We start from the raw sequence: 21,874 nt of genomic DNA on the forward strand, positions 1-21,874 counted from the left end.
TTAACCTCAATAATGAAAGCATCTAACCTTGAAAGAAGTGGAGACGCCTGGTTTCGCAAAGTTATTCACAATGGGAGTTTGGCCTTTGATATCCATGGGAACAAAATCCAACCATGAAGATATTTTTGTCTCCATACTTCCTGGCTTTATTAGAGCCTGATTCCTGCCCAGGTGGTGTTCGCCTAGACTTGGGTAGAGCTTTCTGTGCTGAGAGGAACAGCAGAGCTACTATGGCCACTTCAACACTAATTTTCCAGGAGAAGTCTGGAAGAGTAGCCTGAAATGAGACATTTCATTCCTTTTTACCAAGAATTTTGATATGTACTTTTCTTTGTACATTGAGGCAAAGCGGATGCTGGGATATCCAAGTCTTTAACCAATCTTTTGTATCTGCTAAAATCAGCCAAAACTTCAGAGTGAAAAATTGAGCTGGAGATTTCTGAGCTGGAAACTCAGCTTGCATGGAGTGATTTTCCTGTGCATTGGCTTTGTTGATTTGTGTCAGATAACTTTGAACACAAATATGAGTTTTATTGTTCGTTTTCCTCTTAATACTCAATTACAGTCTCTGAATTAATTTTAAATTTTTACCTGGAATGAGTAGGAGTCTCTCAAAGCAGTGGGACAGCTACCTTAAGTGGTAGCCGCACTCTGCTCCTGTAACAGTAAAGGAGGTACTAGAAGAGGAAAATAATTAAGCTTGTCTGAAGAAATTAGCAGCAGAACAACGACTGATAGTGCTCACACAGCCAACGATCACTTGCTCATTCTTAGAGCTGTTGTCCCCAGTCTTCGCAGGGGCAGCATATTTCCCCTGCTGTGGTACCACAGGTCCCAGGGGCTGGGTGTCAGGTAAAATGTTGACATTTCTGAATATGGCTGAAAAAGCAAAAGTTTCCCTTTGTGTGAAGTTTTCCACAGACCTCAAGTTGGAACCATTAAACACCCTTGACAAAATAGAGTTTGCGTAATTTGATCAAAATCCTGAATATGAACAAAATATGGAGAGATTTAATAGTTAAATTTTGTTTCAACCTAGTATGAAATTTATCTTAATGAAATATTAAATATTAACTGCACATATTTTATCTCATAAATTAACTGGACATATTTAATCTCAGTTTCTTTTTCCTTAGGAAAATGCTATAAAAAACCAGTCTTTTCATTGTTTTGATGAAATGCTTTGATTCTGACTAAACTGAACATGCCAAAAGCACATTTTTCCATTGGAAAAACTTGTTGGAAAGTTTGAATTATTTCCTACTTTTGGATCTTATTTTAAGTTAGACTGCAAATTCCCCAAGTGACCCCTTTCTTTTTCTCATGTATTTGTACAGAAGTTAGTGGACAGGAATCCTAGTTCTAACCAGCATCTATGATCTTAATATGGTGCAGCTAATAAAAAATAGAGACACAACGATATACTTTGGACCATACAGCATGAATCTATTTTTTTTTTTCCAAGTATAGAAATCAGCTGGCAAGCTGTGACTTTTGAACAAAACCTCCATGGTAATGCTTGCCACAGGCTGACTTAAAAAAACAAAAATAATTCAGCAAAAACAATTCTGTTGTTTCTATGTCTAGTGCTAAGGAAAATAACAAAGCTTGTGTTCTGTTCAAGTGAAAATTTTCTTGGAAACTTTAGTCTGAAAAGCTCTGTCAGGAAGACGAAATGTGGCAATTAAGTTATCGGTTGTATTGGTGATCTTTTGCTATCCATATGATAACGCACTCAAAGTTAGCAGTGGTATAAGCTGTTTGAAAAGCCCTTTGTATTGCTTTAGGAAAAGTATTTAATTGTATACCTTTACCAGAGTTCAGAATTTATCAAGAGAAACTCTCCGAAGACCATGTCTCCATAGTATCTGCTCCAGGTTGGAGCTAAGGTGGTGCTTCTCTGCCATCTTAGTATTGCTGTGGGCTGTTCTGGGTCATGCAAGGTGATGTGAGAGTAGCTCAGTGTCCTGTGGGCATCTACAGGTTAGGCTTGCATCCCTGGGTTGAACCGAGGCAATACAAACGAGGACTTGTCACAAGTTCATAGAGGAAGAGAAGAACTGGAGCAACGTCACTGGGAACAGAGATAGAAAGTCAGTGAGAGTAGGTACCGGACCTGTGTTTGGTGAAGAAAGGAGTGCATGGCTTTAGCAGAACGGTGGTAAGGGAAGGCAAAAGGAGAGAGTGGAGGACAGCTGAGCTAAGTGAGAGAGGCTGGGGTTGCTTAGATGCTGCCTTTGACAGTACCTCATCAGACCAAGAGCTCTGACCCAGGAAAGGATGTTTTTTCTTTCTAATAAATTGCTAAAGTTGCTGTTGGCCTATAGAGCTTATTGTGGTGACCCTGGTTGCGTGACATCAATTTCTTTGCCCATATAATTCACTCACAGGAACTTCTACGTTCTGTAAAAGACAGTACTGCAAGGTGGGCCAGCAGCAGTCTTCATTGGTTTCTCAGTATGCAGACATAATATATGGGTGGCTCTCTCGTGTAAGTATGGGTTGCTTTTGCATATATTCTTCTGAATACCTGAGTTCTTTCAGTAGGAAGGCTGAATATCTGGTGGCAGAAATGTCTGGTAGCAGCCCTTGCCTCAAACTGGAAGTAAGGATGAACCCTCCGTTGCTGTCGTGTTCTGTCCTTCCCTTTTGTCAAACCTCAGGATTTCCTCATCAGCTTCATGCAAGTTGGCAATTCTCCATTCAGGTTTTGGAGTGGAGAGAGCAGATGATGTACAGGAATATTTGACACTTGCTTTTGTCTCTTAATACTCTTTACTGTGAGGTTTTTCTCACCATTACTTGCTTAGCAATTACTTTCTTCTGTGGAGCAAGGGCACAGAGAACAGAACTCCCACAACAGCATCTTTGTGCTAAATCTGAGACCCTACACGTTTTTTGTATTAGCTGTTATCTGTAATTGGTTGATCCTTGTAGGTTTTTCAGAGAGCAGTAAGCAAAGGCAATGGGGTTGTTCTTCTGTGTTCAGGAAAGGCCCTTTTAGCCACCAGACCCTGGGGAAAAACAACCCTGTATGTGAAGTCTATGCTGTTTTTCACACTGGTCTTTTCCCTATCAGCAAGTAATTAATTATTTCATTTATGCGCAAGAAAGCCAAATTAAATTTGCGCAGACAGCTTTAATTTTGGCATTTTCTTAGCTATTGAGTGCATAACTTCTCAACATCACTACTGGTTTTTAAATGTACCTTTTGTGTGGAGTATCTATTTGGAAATACAAATGAGAAGAACTGATAGTAATGAATTAGTAGCTAGCCACATGCCTGTTCTGCTTGTCCTGTCATTACAGAGCCACCTAAGCCTAATTAGATGGATGTCATTGCAAAAACAGCATTTCAAAGCAGCTTGCATTGCTGTATTATTAGGCTATTGCTTAACTGTCTTTTTATTTTCAGATACTCTCAAATCACTCTTGGCACTCAATTAATTCCTAACTTGAGTTACTTTTCATGTTACCAATTTTGGAAGCAATGTTAGGTAAATTTTTTTTAGGATTTTTTACAACATATGTAGGAGGCATATGTTCTCCCTGTTTCACACAGGGCGCAAGTTTGTTGTGTTCTGCTAAACGTTACTGTCTCTAGATGTGTAGAAACAGAAATAGCTCAGTGCTGTAGCTTGTAGTTGAACGTCTAAGTGATTCTGATGCCTGGATGCCAGGGGCACACCCTGCATTCCACTTTCTTTGTGGGTTTGGAGTTCCTTTTTTAAAAGTTGAAGAAATTAATTTTGTCCCATGTTCTAAGCTTATTTATGTGGGTACTAGCATAGAGACACTGTAGTCCTTCAGGACAGTAGAGCAGTGCGACAGAGGAGTGTTTGTGTTGCTCAGTTTCAAAGAAAAGTCCTATTCATGGTCAGCAGTGAAGGGCATGAATCTCAGTTATATCTGAGGTCTGCTAGGCCGTTCTGATCTTCAGAGAGTGGTCCATGTTAAAGTATAGGGAAGTTAGTTTTATGCCATCCTTTGTTAAAATGAGAGGCTTTGGGAGTGTAGTGATGTGCATGCATGTGATGTATGCCATGTGCATAACAAGAAGGAACAGGGCAGTTGGAGACCTTGACCAGTGGCAGCAAAGTTGCTACAATGTTAGTTAAATAAATTTTTTGAAAATGTATTGATTTCTTGGATATTGCACCTAATTTCCATATTGAACAGGCAGGTAAAGAGTGCAAATTCTATGTAGCTAGCTTGGTGCTTTCCAGATTGCAGATGGCCACAGTTTAGATCTAGGCCATCTTCACCCCAGAAGATTCTCTGTCCCAGACGTTCAGATCATCATGTGCAGCTCAGTGATGCCAATTAATTTTTTTTTCAAGAGCAGCATATATAAGCTGTGGACTAGGCCAGGAGCTGGGAAACTAACTATAGGATATGGACATTTTGTGCAAAACTGGAAAATATATTGCTTCTTTTCTCTATCCTTGAGAAACTAGTGCATTCCTGAGTGTCACCTTGCTTTGGGAGCTGGTGGGGGAGGGAGAAGCTTCCTGAGAATTGGAGCAGTGATGGTCAAGAGTTGTTGGCACCACAGTAAGATTACATCATGCCTTTCGGCTCCCAGTTCTCCTCTTCGTGGATTCTTTCTGTCTTGTAGAAGAAAGGCAAAAAACAAGAAAAACAGTTTTATCTAGTGTCTGGAACAGATGCCTGGCAGTCAACACTGCTGTTAGGATTTTACTCATGCTGCTCTCTGGCTGTGTGCTGCTGAGTGATCCATCTTGCGTTCTGCCTGGTGGGACATCAGAGCCGTCCCTCCTAGGAGCACCTTTGCCTTCTGTGTCCTCATTTTGCAGCCATCTAAAAAAGGGTTAGAAATAAAAAGGTCCTTTTAGGAATCTGAAAAGTCCCTGTTCCTATCAGTAATTAGGAGTCTCGTCTGGTTGGCAGAAAATAGATTTACCCTAAGGTGTTGGCAAAATCCCACCTGATTCAGTCTGTTCGCTACCCTTGGGGTTCTCTTTTGGATATGACCTCAGCTCTCTGGACATTTCTGGACCGGTGCACATCACCAGTGCTTTAGTAAAGAGATGACATTAGGTCTCCTATGGACCTTGCATGGGGGAACATAGGGCTGAAAGAATTAGCGGTGTTTGAAGCACTTTTAAATCCCTCAGTGACCTCCATGGAGTCGCTCAAAATGCTTGGTAGCCTTTTTCTTTTCAGTCCTTCATTTGAGAATCCACTGACTCTGCTAGCTAGATAGACTGGGAAGGCAAGAGCTAATTCTACATCAGCTTCTGCAAATAATATCTTTATAACCCTCCTGGGAACAGCCACAGTCCCTCTCTAGCTGGCTGGCTGACCCTGTTACAAAACTGGAAAACACTTTGGTTATTGGTTCAGTCATTTCAGAATAGCCAATATTTCCATGTAGTAAGAGGAGGGGCTCAGAAGTGTGGAAGGACGCATCTTTTCCATCAAGTTTTTATTCCTAGTGATGATGCTGCTGTATATATTTTTGAATTCCTATGATTAAACTTGCATTAATAATGATGTTTCTCTGATTATTGATTTTGCACAGGCATTGAGTGGGTGGGAAATACCCCTATGCATGGAAAAATGTCAATGTAAATGAAGTTTATAGGAAGTTAACTTTTTTTTTTTTAATGGAAAACCATAAGTACTTGGAATATGTGCTGAGAAACTTGACAAAGGATATTCCTTAGCAAACAGATGCTTTTCTTGTAAAATGTCACTAAGTTGAAATCTTATATTTTCAGAAAAAAAACCCAATGTTTTTGACTAATCTTTATAAGCCTCTTTTTCAACGTCACTTTTTCATGTTTCATTTACTTTATAATTAATTGTCATTATTCTTTGTTTACAAAGTGATCACCTTTTACTTTAATATGGAAATATTTTAGCCATAATCAGAAATAATTTTCTATTCCTGAAGAGAAAAAGAAAAGTAATTAATATGTCAGCTATTCAAAAACCACGTGTCAGGTAGGAGCATATAGGCCAGGTGTTAAGTCTTTTCTAAACTTTCCTTGGGAAGAAAACGTTTTTGGGAATCAATTTTCTTGTTGATTTCTCTGATTGAATGCCTCTGATTTCAGAACTAAGCTGATTAAATAGAACTACACGTACTGTATTTGTAGCTGTTCTTTCCTTTACAGCCCCAGCATCTGACATATTTCCCTTTACTCTCTTTCCTTCAGAACAAATGCAAAATGCATCACTAACTCTTTTCTGGCATTGCAGGAATGCAGGATTTCAATTACCTCAGCAGCAACTGCTTTGAAATCACAGTGGAGCTTAGCTGTGAAAAATTCCCACCTGAAGAAACTCTGAAGGGCTACTGGGAGGACAACAAGAACTCCCTTATCAATTACATCGAGCAGGTAACCAAAGAGAGGATGGCAAAGCTGTAGTTATTGTACATGAAACTTCTAAACTTTGTGCTGTGTGAACATCTAACTCAAAATTTCATATTAATCCAATTGATGCTCCATAATTCTTATATGTCTCTAAGGTGGTAAATCCTATGTGATCTAAACATGCGGAAGAGAGGAAAAGAAGAAATGTTATAGTATGGAATTAATCTCACCTTACTTAAGCTGTTACAGATATTAAGTGATTTGTGTCAGATTCCTCAATGAAAAGATATACGCATCTCCAGAGCATAACTCATTCCCCCAGCACTGATGTGTATACTCAGAGGAGGTGGATTGTCTTCTACAGATAGTGAAGTGTGCGTACAGACGTGGGATGACTTGCTCTGGATGTACAGGGAGCCTAGGCGGCTGGATTAGACTGTAACTGCTTGGCAGTTCAGTGTAATGTTGGAGCATGTCTCTAATCCTGGTTTTGTAGATACTCTGCTGCTCTCTGATTGCATGAGCTGCTGATATTCAACATAGAGCTGTCAATGTGATGATTCTGTTAAAAATTATACAAAATCTGGTTAGAAGTGTAAAGTGTAGTCACGGGTTTAGATAATCTTGTGCTAAGCGACTGTTAGAAGGTAAGACTCCTGAAATAGATCTCTCTGTGTGCATGGGGTTTTTTTTTGCTGGTTTTTGGGGTTTTTTTTTTAAATCATTTCATGCCAATGTATCAGGCTAAACTGAAATGATGGCTCCAAACACTGTGGGAATATCAAATTTCTGAAACCTGGATATTGTAGTTAAAGATCAGAAGTATATCTGATATCATTAATAGCCGCACACCTGGGATTGTGAAATCAGAAACATGCTTTGTTAAGTAGAGCTGGTCAATTAATACATTGATTTCTTTAAGAACTTATTTGTGTGAGAATGGTTTAGTTAGACAGGAATCTGAAATATTTGAATATCTGAAATGTTTGTGTTATACCGCTCTGTTACTAGGTTGTATGTGGGCTGAGGAAAAAGCCGTACCTGCTTTGCAGATTTTTACCCATTTACTATGGGATCCATCTCAAATTGTTCAGCTCCGTTGCACTTTGGTTAATTTTGACTGACTCATGGAAAACAATGGTGTCAGTGCATTTTCAAAATTACTGATGTGTAAGAGATTATTTTGCCAACTTCCTTTGCTCCGGAAGAGCTGCTGGCTTTATCCTTGAAGTTCAGATGGTCTATCTGGCATTGGTTTTTATCCTCTCACAGGATAAGAGGACCAGCTCTGTGCTCCAGCTCCCCTGTGATTGCTGAGGACAGTGCAAATATGTACTTTCTGCTTTTCTAAGCCAATCTGTGTCAGGCTTCTCCTACAGTGTAAATTAAAGGAATCTAGTAAACTAAATTATAGCAGCTGAATACACCATGTAAGTTTATAAAGGGGAATTTCAAAATCTCAAACTAAAATTTGTGATTCGCAAGTCTTTTCAAATGCCACAGAGTCAGAGAGAAGCCTGAACTCCACAGCACTTCCTTGCTTAATTTCCAGGCTCCCAGTGAGGTGCATCTCTGCATGTGTTCAAAACATCCCATCCTCCCCAGAGCTGAGAGCTGCATGTCTCAGGCTGTGGAAAGGTAGTTGATCCTCAGCCTCTTGCCTCTGAGGAGCTCAGTCTGCTTTCAGACTATGCTTAAGAAATACCAGCAGGACTGGTCTCTCCACATGCTGCAGTCAAATCAGTGCTTTAATTTCATATATGCTGGGAACAGAGCGTTTAGGTACTGCTGGTGCTCCTGCTTGAAGTATGTTGCCTAAGAGGCAAGAAGGAACTAGGACATGACCCACCATCGCCTTTCTCTCACAGGCCATGTGGGGAGTGTTGTGACTCTGTGTGGTCCCAGCTCAAAGACCTGGATGTTTTGGGTGCACAATAGAGAGCTCAAGCAATTCACACAAGGATTGCCCATCAAAGTCCAAGTGCTTGCATTTAACCTTGTTAATGTTTCACTTTTGAGCAGTTATGTCCGTTATTAGCCCTAAGTTCTTACAGTTGATGAAACTTTAAAAATAAAAAAAAAGGGTTTTTTTTTTTTTTTTAGGCTGTCTTTCAGAGCTTTTCAGCACATTCATCAATCCCCAGTGACAAAGACTTTCAAGTCAGTATTCACATATATTATGTTTTGCTGCATATTTCTGAGAAATGCTTGCATTGCACTGAGAAATTAGTATAACTACCAGCTGCATTATTTCTCCTCTTCACTGTTTGTTCCATTATGATGTTTAGTGATTATCCTTGATAGTTGTCAGCATAGAGACCGTGGGATCTGTAACATGGATCGTTAGATATATCAATAGATATTTCTCTGATGAAAATGCCATCTTTTCTTAAGACTTTTCCAGTTATTTCCCATGACTTGCTAACTTACTTTATTCATTTTAGATTCATCGAGGAGTGAAGGGTTTTGTTAAAGATCTTCAGGGCAATCCGATAGCAAATGCTACAATTTCTGTGGAGGGGATAAGCCATGACATTACATCAGGTGAGTGTTGTGCCTCAAGAGAACAAGAAGTGCTGAATTTAACACCCTCTGCTTGGCGACCTGAAGCCATTTCAGATCTTATTAGCTGAAGCTTTAAGGGAGGGAAATTTTGAAGCCAGGAAAAACATGTTGTTCCTCAAGAAGCTTGTTGCCTGCAGGTTTCCATGATTTTTTCTCTTATATTTCACTCTCAACGTAGCTGGAGACTGGTTGTTGGAACTTCATGGATCTCTGGCATGAATTGGTTCTGGTGGCTCTTGGTTATTTGTGCTTGGTTTGTCTTCTGATTTGCAAAGAGTGTTTCACAACTCTCCCAGGATTTAAAGTCCTGTCAGCAGTGCCATTTTGAGTTTAAAGGCTAAATTGTAGTCCAAAACTGTTACATTACTCACTATGAGATCATACCTTTTGGTATGTAAATTCTTGACAGATTTTCAGTTTATATAACTTCCTCCTGCAAAGATAAATTCTCTCTGCTATTTAAAATTATGTGATTTTTTTTTTCAGAAGGGCAATACTAAAGACGGAAATATTGTGTTGATGTTTATAGAAAATTGTGTGTCACCTCTTTGGTGATGTTGTGCTTTATTCAAGAAGGAATTCTAAGGTAGCTTGCACAGTGCCAATTTGTAGTCTTTCCTGTAGACCTATGCTTTCTTATTCCTAAAGGCAACTTTTATTTTGTTTGTAGAAGATACTAATCAGAAAAACAATAATAAAATGCCAGTGCTTTATGCATGAGCTAACATTATGGTCATTTTCTCAATGATGTGTCTCACTATACTGTTACAGACATGCAGTATACTGTGATAAAGGACTGGTAGACCCTTCAGATTTGTGTTTGTTCTCACATCACCTGCAAAGAGAGCAGCATTTCTACCAAGCAGGAGAACAATCTGTGGTAACATTAGCTGCCTTCTTTCACTGTATATAGGAAGGCAAAAAGTACAAAGGCTGGAAATAAATTTTCAGGGATAATAAAAAAGGAATAAGCTGTGCAAAAAGATACTTTGAGGTATGAGAGAGTGATGCATATGATACTGCAGCTCACGCTTCTACAGCACAGAAATGCATCTAATTATGAATCCTCTCACATTGTTGTGTGTATATAAGCTTGGAAGTCATGTATTGTCAAAACAGTGAGGAAAACAAGTACTTGAATTTTAGCACATTCAAAAAGAAGGATGAATATTCTTTGGCTTTTTTTTTTCCCCTGCTCCTTTGTTCATGAGTTAAAATTGAGCTTTGTTCCAGTGCCAGGAATTAGAATAGATCATTATCGTAGCTCTACAGCAGTATTTTTTTTCCCTTCTCTTTTATGAAGAGAAAAGTCTGGGAACAACTGGACCGACTACTGACGTTTTTTGACCGTGCAAATTGCTGACATTTAAGTAATATTTCCCTCTGTGCACTGTGTAGCTGCAGATGTGCTGAAAAAGCATTTAAGGAACTGGCAGTAAGAGCATGGCCAAGTCTTTTAAATGGCACTACTAACTGACCTTTAGAACAGCCTTGCAATGTTTTCTGGAGATAGAGAAGTTCAGAGGATTAGCCTGTGACAAATGAGATAATTGCCCACTGCTGGTGCAGGGGCAATTGGGAAAATGGGAGAGGGTCATTTCTGGAGAAGAGAATGATGCATTTTTATTCTGTGACTGAAAAAGATGATCTGCAGTGACACTCAGTGCAGCAGGAGCCTTTCTTTGACCTAAGTGGATCAAACCTTCATTTCTTTGTTTAGCTCAACAGAAGAAAAAAGCCCTAGACGTTGCCTGGATACTGAAACATGTGGATGATGATACTTCAGGGGTGATACACATCAAACATTCTAGAAAATGGTGATTTGTAGCTTTCTCTGCAAGATAAATTGAGAGTGGTGGTCCTATTTATTTAAATTTGATGAAGATATTTTTGGAATACTGAAGGACATTAAAAATTCCCATTGCATTGCAAGCTGAAACTCAGACACTTAACTGGAGCTGTCATTAGCTGGAGGGTGCTTCTAAAGTAGAATAATGTCCTTTCATTGTCCTGGAGAGCCTTCAGCCTCAGCAGGCAAAATCTTTCATCATGGCTACAGCACAACTTCAGAGTTTTAATATAAGTTTTTGTTACCTGAAGAGAAGAAAATCTGTAATGATAAAATAGTACAGCCCTTACAGAAGAATCCTTTCAGATAGACAAAAAAAAGGGCAGATAGGAATACAAAAGACTCTGACAAGATATATGGTCCCTTCTCCTTAGCTGTGTAATTAGTTTTATACATAATCCTTAGGATTTTTTTTCTTCTTCTTCTCTACAGCAAAGGATGGTGATTACTGGAGATTGCTTGTGCCTGGAAATTACAAACTTACAGCCTCAGCACCAGGCTATCTAGCAATAACTAAAAAAGTGGCTGTGCCCTTTAGCCCTGCAGTTGTGGTAAGTGCTCACATGTGTGTTGGTTTATTGTCTATTATATATATTAAAAAGTCTCTTTCTTTTTTTAATTCATGGTATATATGTAAGCAGGAGGTGATTTTTTAAAAAATATTTCAGAATATGCTAATTTAGGAAGCAGACTGGAAATCTACTTTTCTAGTACTTGCTGTACAAGCCACTGAGAGTAATCTCATTGTAAAATCATTTCATCTCCTTTTGGTCTGATTTAAAATGAAAAGACACAGGTAATATTGAGAAATTAAAACTTTTTTTTTATTCATTGATGTGCGAATAGCCAATCAGATAGAACATTACAGAATATCTTTGGATAAGGTGGCTAAGGAATTGGCTGGATGGCCGCATTCGGAGTTGTGGTCAACATTTCGATGTGCGAGTGGAGACCAGTGACGAGTGGTGTTCCTCAGGGACTGGTATTGGGACCGGCCCTCTTTAACATTTTTATCGATGATGTGGATACTGGGATAGAGCGCACCCTCAGCAAGTTTGCCAACAACACCAAGCTATGTGGTGTGGTTGACATGCTGGAGGGAAGGGATGCCATCCAGAGGAACCTTGACAGGCTGGAGAGGTGGGCCTGTGAGAACCTTATGAAATTCAGCCAGGCCAAGCGCAAGGTCCTGCACATGGGTTGGAACAATCCCAAGCACAAATAAAGGCTGGGTGGAGAATGGATAGAGAGCAGCCCTGAGGAGAAGGACTTGGGAATGCTAGTGGTTGAGAAGCTCAACATAAGTGGGTAATGCATGCTTGCAGCCCAGAAAGCCAACTGCATCCTGGGCTGCACAAAGAGGAGTGTGGCCAGCAGGTTGAGGGAGGTGATTCTGCCCTGTATTCCACTCTGGTGAGACCCCACCTGGAGTACTGCATCCAGCTCTAGAGCCTCCAACATAAGAAGGACATAGATTTGTTGGAATGAGTCCAGAGGAGGGCCACGAAGATGATCAGAGGGCTGGAGCACCTCTTGTATGAGGATAGGCTGAGAGAGTTGGCGCTGCTCAGCTTGGAGAAGAGAAGGCTCCAGGGAGACCTTATAGCGGCCTTCCAGTACCTGAAGGGGTCTTAGAGATGGGGAGAAACTCTTTAGCAGGGCCTGTTGTGATAGGTGTCATGCTCTGATTTCGGATGAGAGGAAGGCCCTCTTGTGTTCTATCTGACCTCAGATGAGTCTGGGAGGCTAGGGGCAGCTGGACCAACCTCTCACACACTGGAGCGTGGTTTTGTTTATATTCTCGGGAACAGAATTAAGACTCAGAACGGAGTCAAGCGCCAGGTAACTTTATTTACCTGAGAACAAGTTTGCAAATGCAAGAGAAAAGAGAGAAAGAAAGGAAAGAGGGAGAAAAGAAAAGAGTTTCAGTTGCAATAGCTACCACCTCGGAGCTGTGGCGTCCCGACAGTCCAGTTCACTCATGGGGGAACAATCCGTCCGATGTTGATTCCATGGATGTTGGTTCCATCGATGTTTTTTCCCCTTTTTATGTTGGTTGGTTTTGTCCTTTTATTGTTCATTTCGTTGCATATTCATTGTATTCCAAGAGCTGGTTTGCCTAGCTGCACCCCTCACCTGGCAGTGATATGCATGCCCAATACCATCTCTGGGCCCATCTGTTTTTTTGGCCTTGGGTCTGGACGCATGCTGGGGGGTAGGTCTAAATTTCTCAGAATCAGCTCTGCATTCAGGTTCGCAGGATAACCGGAGTTGGCTTGCAAGATAACAGGAGTTGGCTTGCAAGATAACAGGAAGATTCTAGTCCTGTGGTTTAATTGAAGTTCCATTGTTCGGGTGGTGGTTGGATGTTTCGACAATGTTGAGACAAATATTTGACACAGTCTTTTACAACAGGACAAGGGATAATGGTTTTAAAATAGAAGGATGCAGATTCAGACTTGATATAAGGAAAAAGTTTTTACAATGACGTTGGTGGAACACTGGAACAGGTTGCCGAGAGAAGTGGTGGATGCCCCATCCCTGGAAACATTCAAGACCAGGTTGGCCTTGAATCAGGCAACCTGATCTGGTTGGAGATGTTCCCTGCTCCTTTCAGGGCGGTTGGACTAGATGACCCTTAAAGATCCTTTCCAACCCAAACTGTTCTGTGATTTTATGATTTTTAAATAGTGCAACATAAAAAGTAAAAGATGTTGAGGTTTTCATTGACACCTGCTATTTTTAATGTAAATTGTCAAATGACTAGCTCAATAGGTTAAAAACTGTGTTCAGCTCTGTGCAGAAAGGTAGTGATGGAGCTCTGCTTTGTGAGATACCCAGCACGTATTATGAGTAAGGCCTAAATGGCATCTAAGAGTTCAGAAGCATTTTTAATTCATCCGCTGTACAGGTATGGATTCCACTCCTAATGCTTATTTCCCTAGTTTTTGTCACATGCTAGGATATACTACAGTAGCACATCATATCTGCACTAATGAGCCACATGTCAGAAAAGCTCACTGGATCTTCTTGATCACATAAAATTGAATACATGTTGCTGGGGGTCTGCATTGCTAGGTGTTAGATAGCAATATGCTGAAGATACTTTTTGTTATATGCTAGATGATTTATGTGACTGGCTGTTATTTGATTTTAGTTCATTGGCCCATATTTTTTAAAGTTTTTAGACAAGTCAAAGGCTGGACAGATGTCTGATTTCTCTTGGAAATTTTTCTCACCCAAGTGCATTTTTAAAGATAAGTTTATTGTACTGATATACTAGTATTGGATATATTTAAATCAGCCCTGAGAGACTTTGGAATAAAGGTAGTATAAAATGGAATGTACCTCTCTAAGCCCCATGTCTTTGTTAAACAACTTCTTTCAATAAATGACTCTTCAAAGCCTACACTTTGCCCTACAAATCTTACCAATGTTTTTGCCTATTTCTCTTACTCAGGTTGATTTTGAACTGGAGTCATTGTCTGAAAGAAAAGAAGAGGAGAAAGAAGAGTTGATGGAATGGTGGAAGATGATGTCAGAAACACTAAATTTTTAAATGAAAATTTTGGCTTTACAGCTTTTAATCTATTGTATGTTGACTTAGTATAATGTACTGTGGAAAGTCCCTATATTCTAGATTTTGTGCACTTCACAATAATTAACTTCGAATTTTTCAGTCATCTTTTGATTAATATGATTATAAATAACGACTAGCCTCCTAGCTAGATAAATAAGTTATTAATTTTCTTTCATATTGTTATGGAAAATTTACTCTTATATACAAATCAGAAAAAAAAAAGAGTGAATGTCTCTGCAGCCTATATGGAAGTACAGTCCGTTGTGTATTATTTGCGAGTTCAGAATATGTAGGCTTACTCTTGATTTTAAAAAAGAAACCTGCTGTAGTCAGTTCCCAATACTGCCAGAAATATTTGACAGTGCATAGTAGTAGACAGTGCTCTTTACTGAGTTCTATAATGGATGTTATTGAAAAGATTTATAATAACAGTGTGTGGTGTAATTATGTTTTACAAGGATTAAAATTCAGTATAACATTTTGTATGTCTCTGGTGTTGGGTCTATTTAAATAAGTTAGAAACATAAGCTGACTTCATTTTAGTAAGCAGAAGGAATCTGTGTAAGCTCTTTTATTAAAGATGGCATGGAATGTATTCAGGAAATAGCAGAGCTTTATTCCTTAAACTGTCAATGATATTTCAAGATCAGGTTTTAATTATTTCTTATTACTTATTAATCAAATTAAAATTGTAAATGAGCAAAGAAGAAGACCTTGTGCATCTTGTTAATATGCTGCTTGTGTTTGTTTTACAGTAAGAAAAAGAAAATCATTTCAGATTATGTGTGTTTTAATTAGACAGCTACCTTTTCAACAATCTGTACAGTGTGTCAGTGGTGTCTAGATAATCAGCCAAAAGTTCATATGTTCACCAAAAGCTACCAAAACATTACAATTTAGAGAATGAACTGGAAGTCTACTGAGGATGTGCATTTAGTCTCATGAACCAAGAATTATTTTGTTTCCAGCTTTGTTTCTGCTGCTGGTTAGTGTTATCTAAAGCTAGAAGCAAGACAGATAAGTGAGTTTTTTTTCAGTGTGGTGAAATTTTCAAAAAATATTTGAAGATGATAAAAAAAGCAACTTTGATTTTAAAAGATCCTTCTTCCTCCCACTTTTTTTTTTTTTAGGATACTTGAATTAACTTGCTTTAGTCTTTTGTTTAAAATGAGCAAAATTTACAGAGTCGGAGAATACACATGAACCATATAATTCTTCTGAAACCACTGCTGTTATGCTACTCGATAGCAGCTAAGCATCTTGTCTGTTTGAAAGCTTACACACTATTGCTGGTGTATTTTAATTCAACATCAGATGTTTGATATCAATTTTCTTCCTCTGTTTCTTTAGTATCACTGTCTGTGTTTTGATTGGCGTATTATTTTAGTTGATCTGTAGGAGTTCAGTACCATTCAGAACCAACCAACAACGCACTATCATCTGTCACTGTAAGTGAAAAATCACATGTTCAGGAGTAGGATCCAAATTTACTTCCTTTGGGTATTTAGGAACCTACTGAAAATACTATTTTTTGAGAATTTGAAATTCTTTAATAAAAATAGCACTTGATCCTTTAAAGTGACAGGTTTAAGGTTTGACACACACTGATAAATTGAACAGCAATTAAAAGGCATAAAGATTCTCTGATCAAGAATTTGCTGTGTAACCCGTAACTCATTTGGGTAGTCGATATTTAATGCCAAACTTCAGGGAAACTTCACTTGCTGTAAGTCATTATGCAGTGATGACCTTTGATTTTCCCTTGTGATGAGAAATCCCTGTGGCAAATGAAGAATCTTATCTGTACATGCCTTGATAACAACTTGGGGCTAGCTGTGCACAAGAGCATGTAAAGGATGCCAGTCACACCAACTCAGGCGTTTATGACAATTTGAAAGGCTAAGACATGTAGCACAAAACACATTCTGTGTCTGGAAGGAATGATACTGTTTTCAACTGAACCGGGTAAAATCAAAGCAAACAGTATAAAAATGAATTAAAACAAGAGACTGCTGGCATGTGGGCAAATGGCTACAGGAGTGTTTCTGACCTGTAAACCAATGTGATAAGGCAGGTGTATATTTGTACAGGACACCCTGTTCTGCCCCTTCCAAACCTAACAATTTCAATCCAAATGATCTTATTATTACATGGTGTGATGCCTGTCATGCATCCAGTCTTCCTGTATTGTGGATTCCGTGGCATAGTTAGTGCAGGCATTACATCAAAGTGATGTCATAATAGATTTCTGATCTGTACTTGTATTATGTGTGTGAGCTCATCTGGTCTACTGTTTCATGCATTTGCGATTAGATGTGGCATCCCTTAAATGATCTCTTCATTTTGCTCTAGATAACTGCTTGTTATTACTGTGCTGAGAACAGGTTAAAGTGATGAAATGTTACAACACCAGAACCACTGCCACTGTTCTTGCTGTAGGTAAACATCCTTAAGAACAGCATAGCCAGGACTCTCAATAAATTAATTCATTATATAGCTTTCCTAGCTGAAGTGAGCTGTGTTGTAGGACTGTGTATGTTTAAGTGAAGATCAAAGTGTTGTGTGATGCTGAGCTTTTGGTTAAAAAGGCATATGCTGTACAATTGTACAATAAATCTACAGGTTTATTTAAAATGTAAAATGTGTGAGTAATTTACAGGTTCAAAAAATGACCTCTTTGGCTGTGCATGTCTGCAAAGTATGCCACAAACATCCTCAGTAAGGTGCACATGCCAATTAGTTTGCTATTTGAAGAGAAACGAGACTGGGATTAGTGCCGATATCCCATTGAGAGCCATTCATAGTCCCTTAACTTTGTGCCAGAACATCCTCCCTTTGGAGTAGACATCTTTCTGAGTGCTTTTCCCATGCAGGTTTTCAAGTAAAGTCATGGATAAGAACGAGATGCTCTGCGTCTGCACGAAGTCAGTGGGGACAGGACATACACTTTCATGAGTCTCTGCCTTCCACAGTATTTACAAGTCTTGTTTATTCCACGTTAATTCTTAGGATTAGAAAGCACAGTGTCCAGTGTGTTTGCAAACCTGCAGTGCTACAGCTTCCTTATAACTACAGCGGCCAGGATTATAATAACAAAGTAAGTCAAATAAAATCACTGCATCTGAGTTGTGTTTCACTTTTCCCAGGTTGTGGTGTTCATGTTGATATATGTGAATTCACACATAGCCCTGGCTATTCCTGAGTTGATAACAAAATAAATTAAAGTGTAAATTAAAACTGAGATGGTACAAAAGAAAGAATTGCCACCAAGTTTCTTTCTCTGAGGTTTTTTTAACAGATCCAACAGATGTGTTAGGATCACGTAATAAATAGCCCATTAAAGGAAAGAGGATTCAGGGGATGACAAGTAGATTTAGAGGAGCTGGAATTTAAAGTTAAAAGGTGCAGTTCCCATGAGCCTGATTCTCTCCCATACCTGAGCTTTGACTCAAGCCTACGGAGGCTGCAGCATAGCAGCAGTTTAGGGACTGTCTCTCTAAGAGTGCAAGGAGCTGTCTAGAGCTTCTCGGTAAACCTGCTCAGTGGAAGGAGTGCCTTGTTTCCTACTTGCAGTTAGCAGGGGAAATGCAGGACCCAGAAACATCACTACAACACTTGCTTTCTGCCTTTCTGAATCTTACAAAGAGCTCATTCCCATCGTCTCCTTGTAGGTATTTTATTCCCCATGTAGTGTTTCTGTTTATGTAGAGCTACATCTGTTGTGAATAATTTGCTGCTTGTTAATTTGACTTAGAAGTTCAGTCATTGACACAGCCTCTCTTCCCGTATTTCTGACTTCTATAAATAAACCCAGAAAACAAGAACACTCGGGAGGTTTTCTGAAAGTCATGGCATAAAAAAACCCCAGTGGGTTTGTTTGTCTCTTGGCTTGTGAGGGTTTTGAGTCAGCTTGCTTCACTTTTCCATTTTTAAAGCCTGCTTCAGGGGGAGAAGAAAATGACAACTGAGAAGTTGATTTAATCCTGTGCCCCCGGGGGTTAAGGTTTTGAGCAGTATAGCCAGTATTGGAATAGGCAGTATAAAAATGAGATATTTAGAAACAACTGTTGTTTACTTTTACTAACTGTGATAATGGGAGTATAGTAATGAAATTAAATGGCCTTGCAGTGCTGATCTTTCTTCAGCTCTCCTTATTTTGCCTCTCCATGCCCCAGGCGTTGTATTTCGGCAATGGCATAAACACATGCATGATTAGGCACCATTTATCACAGTGCTAGATTTTCCCTGAATTAATGGTTAATACTTCATGTTATTTTATCTTTGTCCTACTTTCATGTTCAGTTAAGCCACCACAGATTTTTATAATCACGCGTCCCTCTGTGCATAGTGGAAATTGTCAGAGAAGCTGAAGAGTTTGGCTCCTGCATTGGGAAAGATTCCCGTTAGTTTCACTGAGGTTTTTATCAGACCCTCAAGCCTGGAATCTGAGTAGTCAGGATTATGTGGTGCCAAGTCTGCTCATTTTGCATTAGCAGTAATTGTTCTTCATCTTTTCCAGAAGAAAGATGCAAAATAATAACCCAGAAATGAAGTCCTCTTTCACAAAGTGCAGAATTGGTTGTGGAACTTTTGTTAAGAGTCATTGCAAGACCTGAAGTAGAAATAATGGAGATTAGCTGGACCAGTGGCAACCTACAGCTCGGTAAGCCGCTGCACCACTGCTCAGTGGAAGATAGGGGGGTAAATTAGGGTGCCATTTTTGCTACATTCACCCACTGAGGATGTGGTCAAGGCCATAATTTAGAGACAAACTATTGAGCTAGATGAACTCTTCACCTGACTGCAGCACAGCAGCACTAAAGGGGATCACAGTGTTGCAATACTATCCAGTAATGTGAGATCTGAGTTCATGAACTCAGAGAAGCATCTGTTTTGCGGTCCGCCATTGTGCGTGTACTTGTGTTCAAGGGTGCAGAACCAAAATCCCTCCTCCATATCCAGCACCTCTCGCACAAAAGGTAAGTTAAACACATTTCAGAAACGATGGACAACGTTCAAGAGAGGACTTGGCTGCCAAGGACAGTACGAAATTACAGTCTGACTTCCCTCCCTTCAGCTCACTAAAGATCCACTCATGTGGCTTTTCCTTGGCTGCTTCCAGTTCTCTCTCTGGGTGTGTCAAAACCTAGCCCAGCCTGAGCAGCTCAAGAATCGCTTACACCAAGGCCCATCAGGAGCGGATTACAGAGCTTTCTTGTGTCTGAAGATTCTAAGTTTGCCCTTGCAGTGTGAGGCAGGTCCCCTAGCAAGGCCTGGCATCCTAAATCGTCAGGTGTCCAGAATGGGAACCCCACCAGTAGCTTGCTTTTGGCCTGCATGCTTAGATTTCTTCCAATGGAGGTAGAAGACAGCTGCCACACTTCCCCAGTGGTTTTGGAGGAAGGATCTGGCCTATGCCCCTGACTCCACATTAGAGCATGGCAGGCATACATTAAGACTTGGAGGCTGGGAAGTGCTGCTGGATCCCACAGGTTAGATATGGTCTGAGAATGGTTTCTGAGACATGGTCTTAGAAACTCAATCTGAAAAGGAGTAGCGGTAAACCTAATACCACATTCGTTCCCCTTCAGATTCAGGTAGTTTATTTGGAAGGGCATATGTCATGTCCTGGTACAACAAAGTTCAGAAATAGTTTCTTTTCATCTAGTCTTTCAGCTTCCTGAAGAAGGCACAGGAAAACATTCCCCTCAAATATGATATTTTTTTAGGTCAGAATTCAGTAAAAGATTCAAGTCTACAGACCTGATTCTGTCTTCAGCTCTCTGTTTCCACATACATCTGACAGGCCTCAACATCAGATGCCTGTTAACATATGTGGTAATATGCAAGATGTTAAACATCTGCAGTATCTTCTGATCATTTTTGTAATGTCTCAAAAGTTAGACATAGCTTGCACAGGATTTCCACTGAAAAGAAACAAAATTTGGAGGACATTCTAAGTGAAGTAAGTCATTCAATATTTGTTTGCCAATGCATTGGATGGTATTGCAAGATGCCAAGATAAATTCAAATTAACATGAAAAATATTCAGCACTATTAGTTGTGGGTTTACATAAGTTGCTGGCACATTATGTTAAGAATTCTCAGATAAATAGTTGCCAGGAAAACAAAGTCCAAAAGAAAAAAATAATAATTACATATAATATACTTGAACAAGTGTTGTAGAAAAATTAAATTTTTACCCATTGGAATTTTGCTTCAGGAAAGCAATTAAACATGGAGATGTGTTCACAGGCTGTTTCAAAATTAATTAATCTCAAAAACCTCATTTTAAATTTGAGAAAATTGAAGTCAGGACAAAACCAGAAAATGCTATGATTTCCAAAATAAAAATAGTAAAAATACAAATGTAAAAAATTGTGAAAAGATTGCAGTGTATATTTGTGTACCTAAACAAATTCACTTATGATAGAGAATCATAGAATGGTTAGGGTTGGAAGGGACCTTCAAAGGTCATCTAGTCCAATCCCCTGCAAGGAGCAGGGACATCCCTGACTAGGTCAGGTTGCTCAGAGCCTCATCCAGCCTGGCCTTGAACGTTTCCAGGGAGAGGGCCTCCACCACCTTTCTGGGCAACCTGTTCCAGTGTTCTATAACTCACATTGTAAAAAATTTTTTCCTAATTTCTAATCTAAATCTACCCCCCTCTATTTTAAAACCATTACCTCTCGTCCTATCGCAACAGGCCCTACTAAACAGCCTTTCCCCATCTTTCTTGTAGGCCCCCTTGAGGTACTGGAAGACCGCTATCAGGTCTCCCCGGAGCCTCCTCTTCTGCAGGCTGAACAGCCCCAGCTCTCTCAGCCTGTCCTCATAAGAGAGGTGCTCCAGCCCTTTTATCATCTTCGTGGCCCTCCTCTGGACCTTCTCCAACTGGTCCATGTCCTTCTTGTGTTGGGGGCTCCAGACCTGGATACAGTACTCCAGGTGGGGTCTCACCAGGGCAGAGTAGAGGGGGAGAATCACCTCCCTCGACCTGCTGGCCACGCTTCTCTTGATGCAGCCCAGGATGCAGTTGGCCTTCTGGGCCGCAAGGGCACACTGCCGGCTCATGTTGAGCTTCTCGTCCACCAGCACTCCCAAGTCCTTCTCCTCAGGTCTGCAAGATGATAAAACTTCATAGATGCCTTAGGTGCCTTTGAAAACTGTAGGTTGAATAATAATTTTAAAAAAGGGTTATTGAAAGGTAAACAGTAAAATTTTGAAAAACGTACTGTTCTGCTTCACTTGGATCTTTCATTTATAAAAATGTCAATTCATATTTTTGATATTCTATGCTATAATGCTTATACTTCAAAGCATTTATACTAGTTTCATAGCTTTTATTAATGTGGCCACATAATTGAACCCACAGTCTAGCAAAAAAAGACTGAACAAGATCAAATACTTGGCAGCTGAAAGTAGGCGAAGCAGAACTGATGTTCAGTGTTTTCTTAGTGAGGCAAATTCACCTTTGCAATAGTTCATGTAGCTGTACAGTAGATTTTTCATCACATGATTTTTTAAAAAATAAGA

The 21,874-nt window shown here is 39.6% G+C and overlaps 1 protein-coding gene across 1 annotated transcript in view; it reads left to right on the top strand.

Annotated features, from left to right (window-relative positions):
- Positions 1-14,819, top strand: part of CPE (carboxypeptidase E) — a 58,657-nt gene extending 43,838 nt beyond the window's left edge. The window contains exons 6-9 of the mRNA XM_086747217.1: positions 6,229-6,368; positions 8,789-8,888; positions 11,191-11,309; positions 14,219-14,819. Of these exons, the coding sequence (XP_086603343.1) occupies positions 6,229-6,368; positions 8,789-8,888; positions 11,191-11,309; positions 14,219-14,317 (458 nt within the window). The 3' untranslated portion in view covers positions 14,318-14,819. The remainder of the gene's footprint in view (positions 1-6,228; positions 6,369-8,788; positions 8,889-11,190; positions 11,310-14,218) is intronic.
- The last annotated feature ends 7,055 nt before the right edge of the window (positions 14,820-21,874 follow it).

This window comes from Chlamydotis macqueenii, chromosome 4 (genome assembly GCF_036417535.1).
Source record: "Chlamydotis macqueenii isolate bChlMac1 chromosome 4, bChlMac1.mat, whole genome shotgun sequence".
In the NCBI taxonomy this organism is placed as follows: Eukaryota; Metazoa; Chordata; class Aves; order Otidiformes; family Otididae; genus Chlamydotis; species Chlamydotis macqueenii.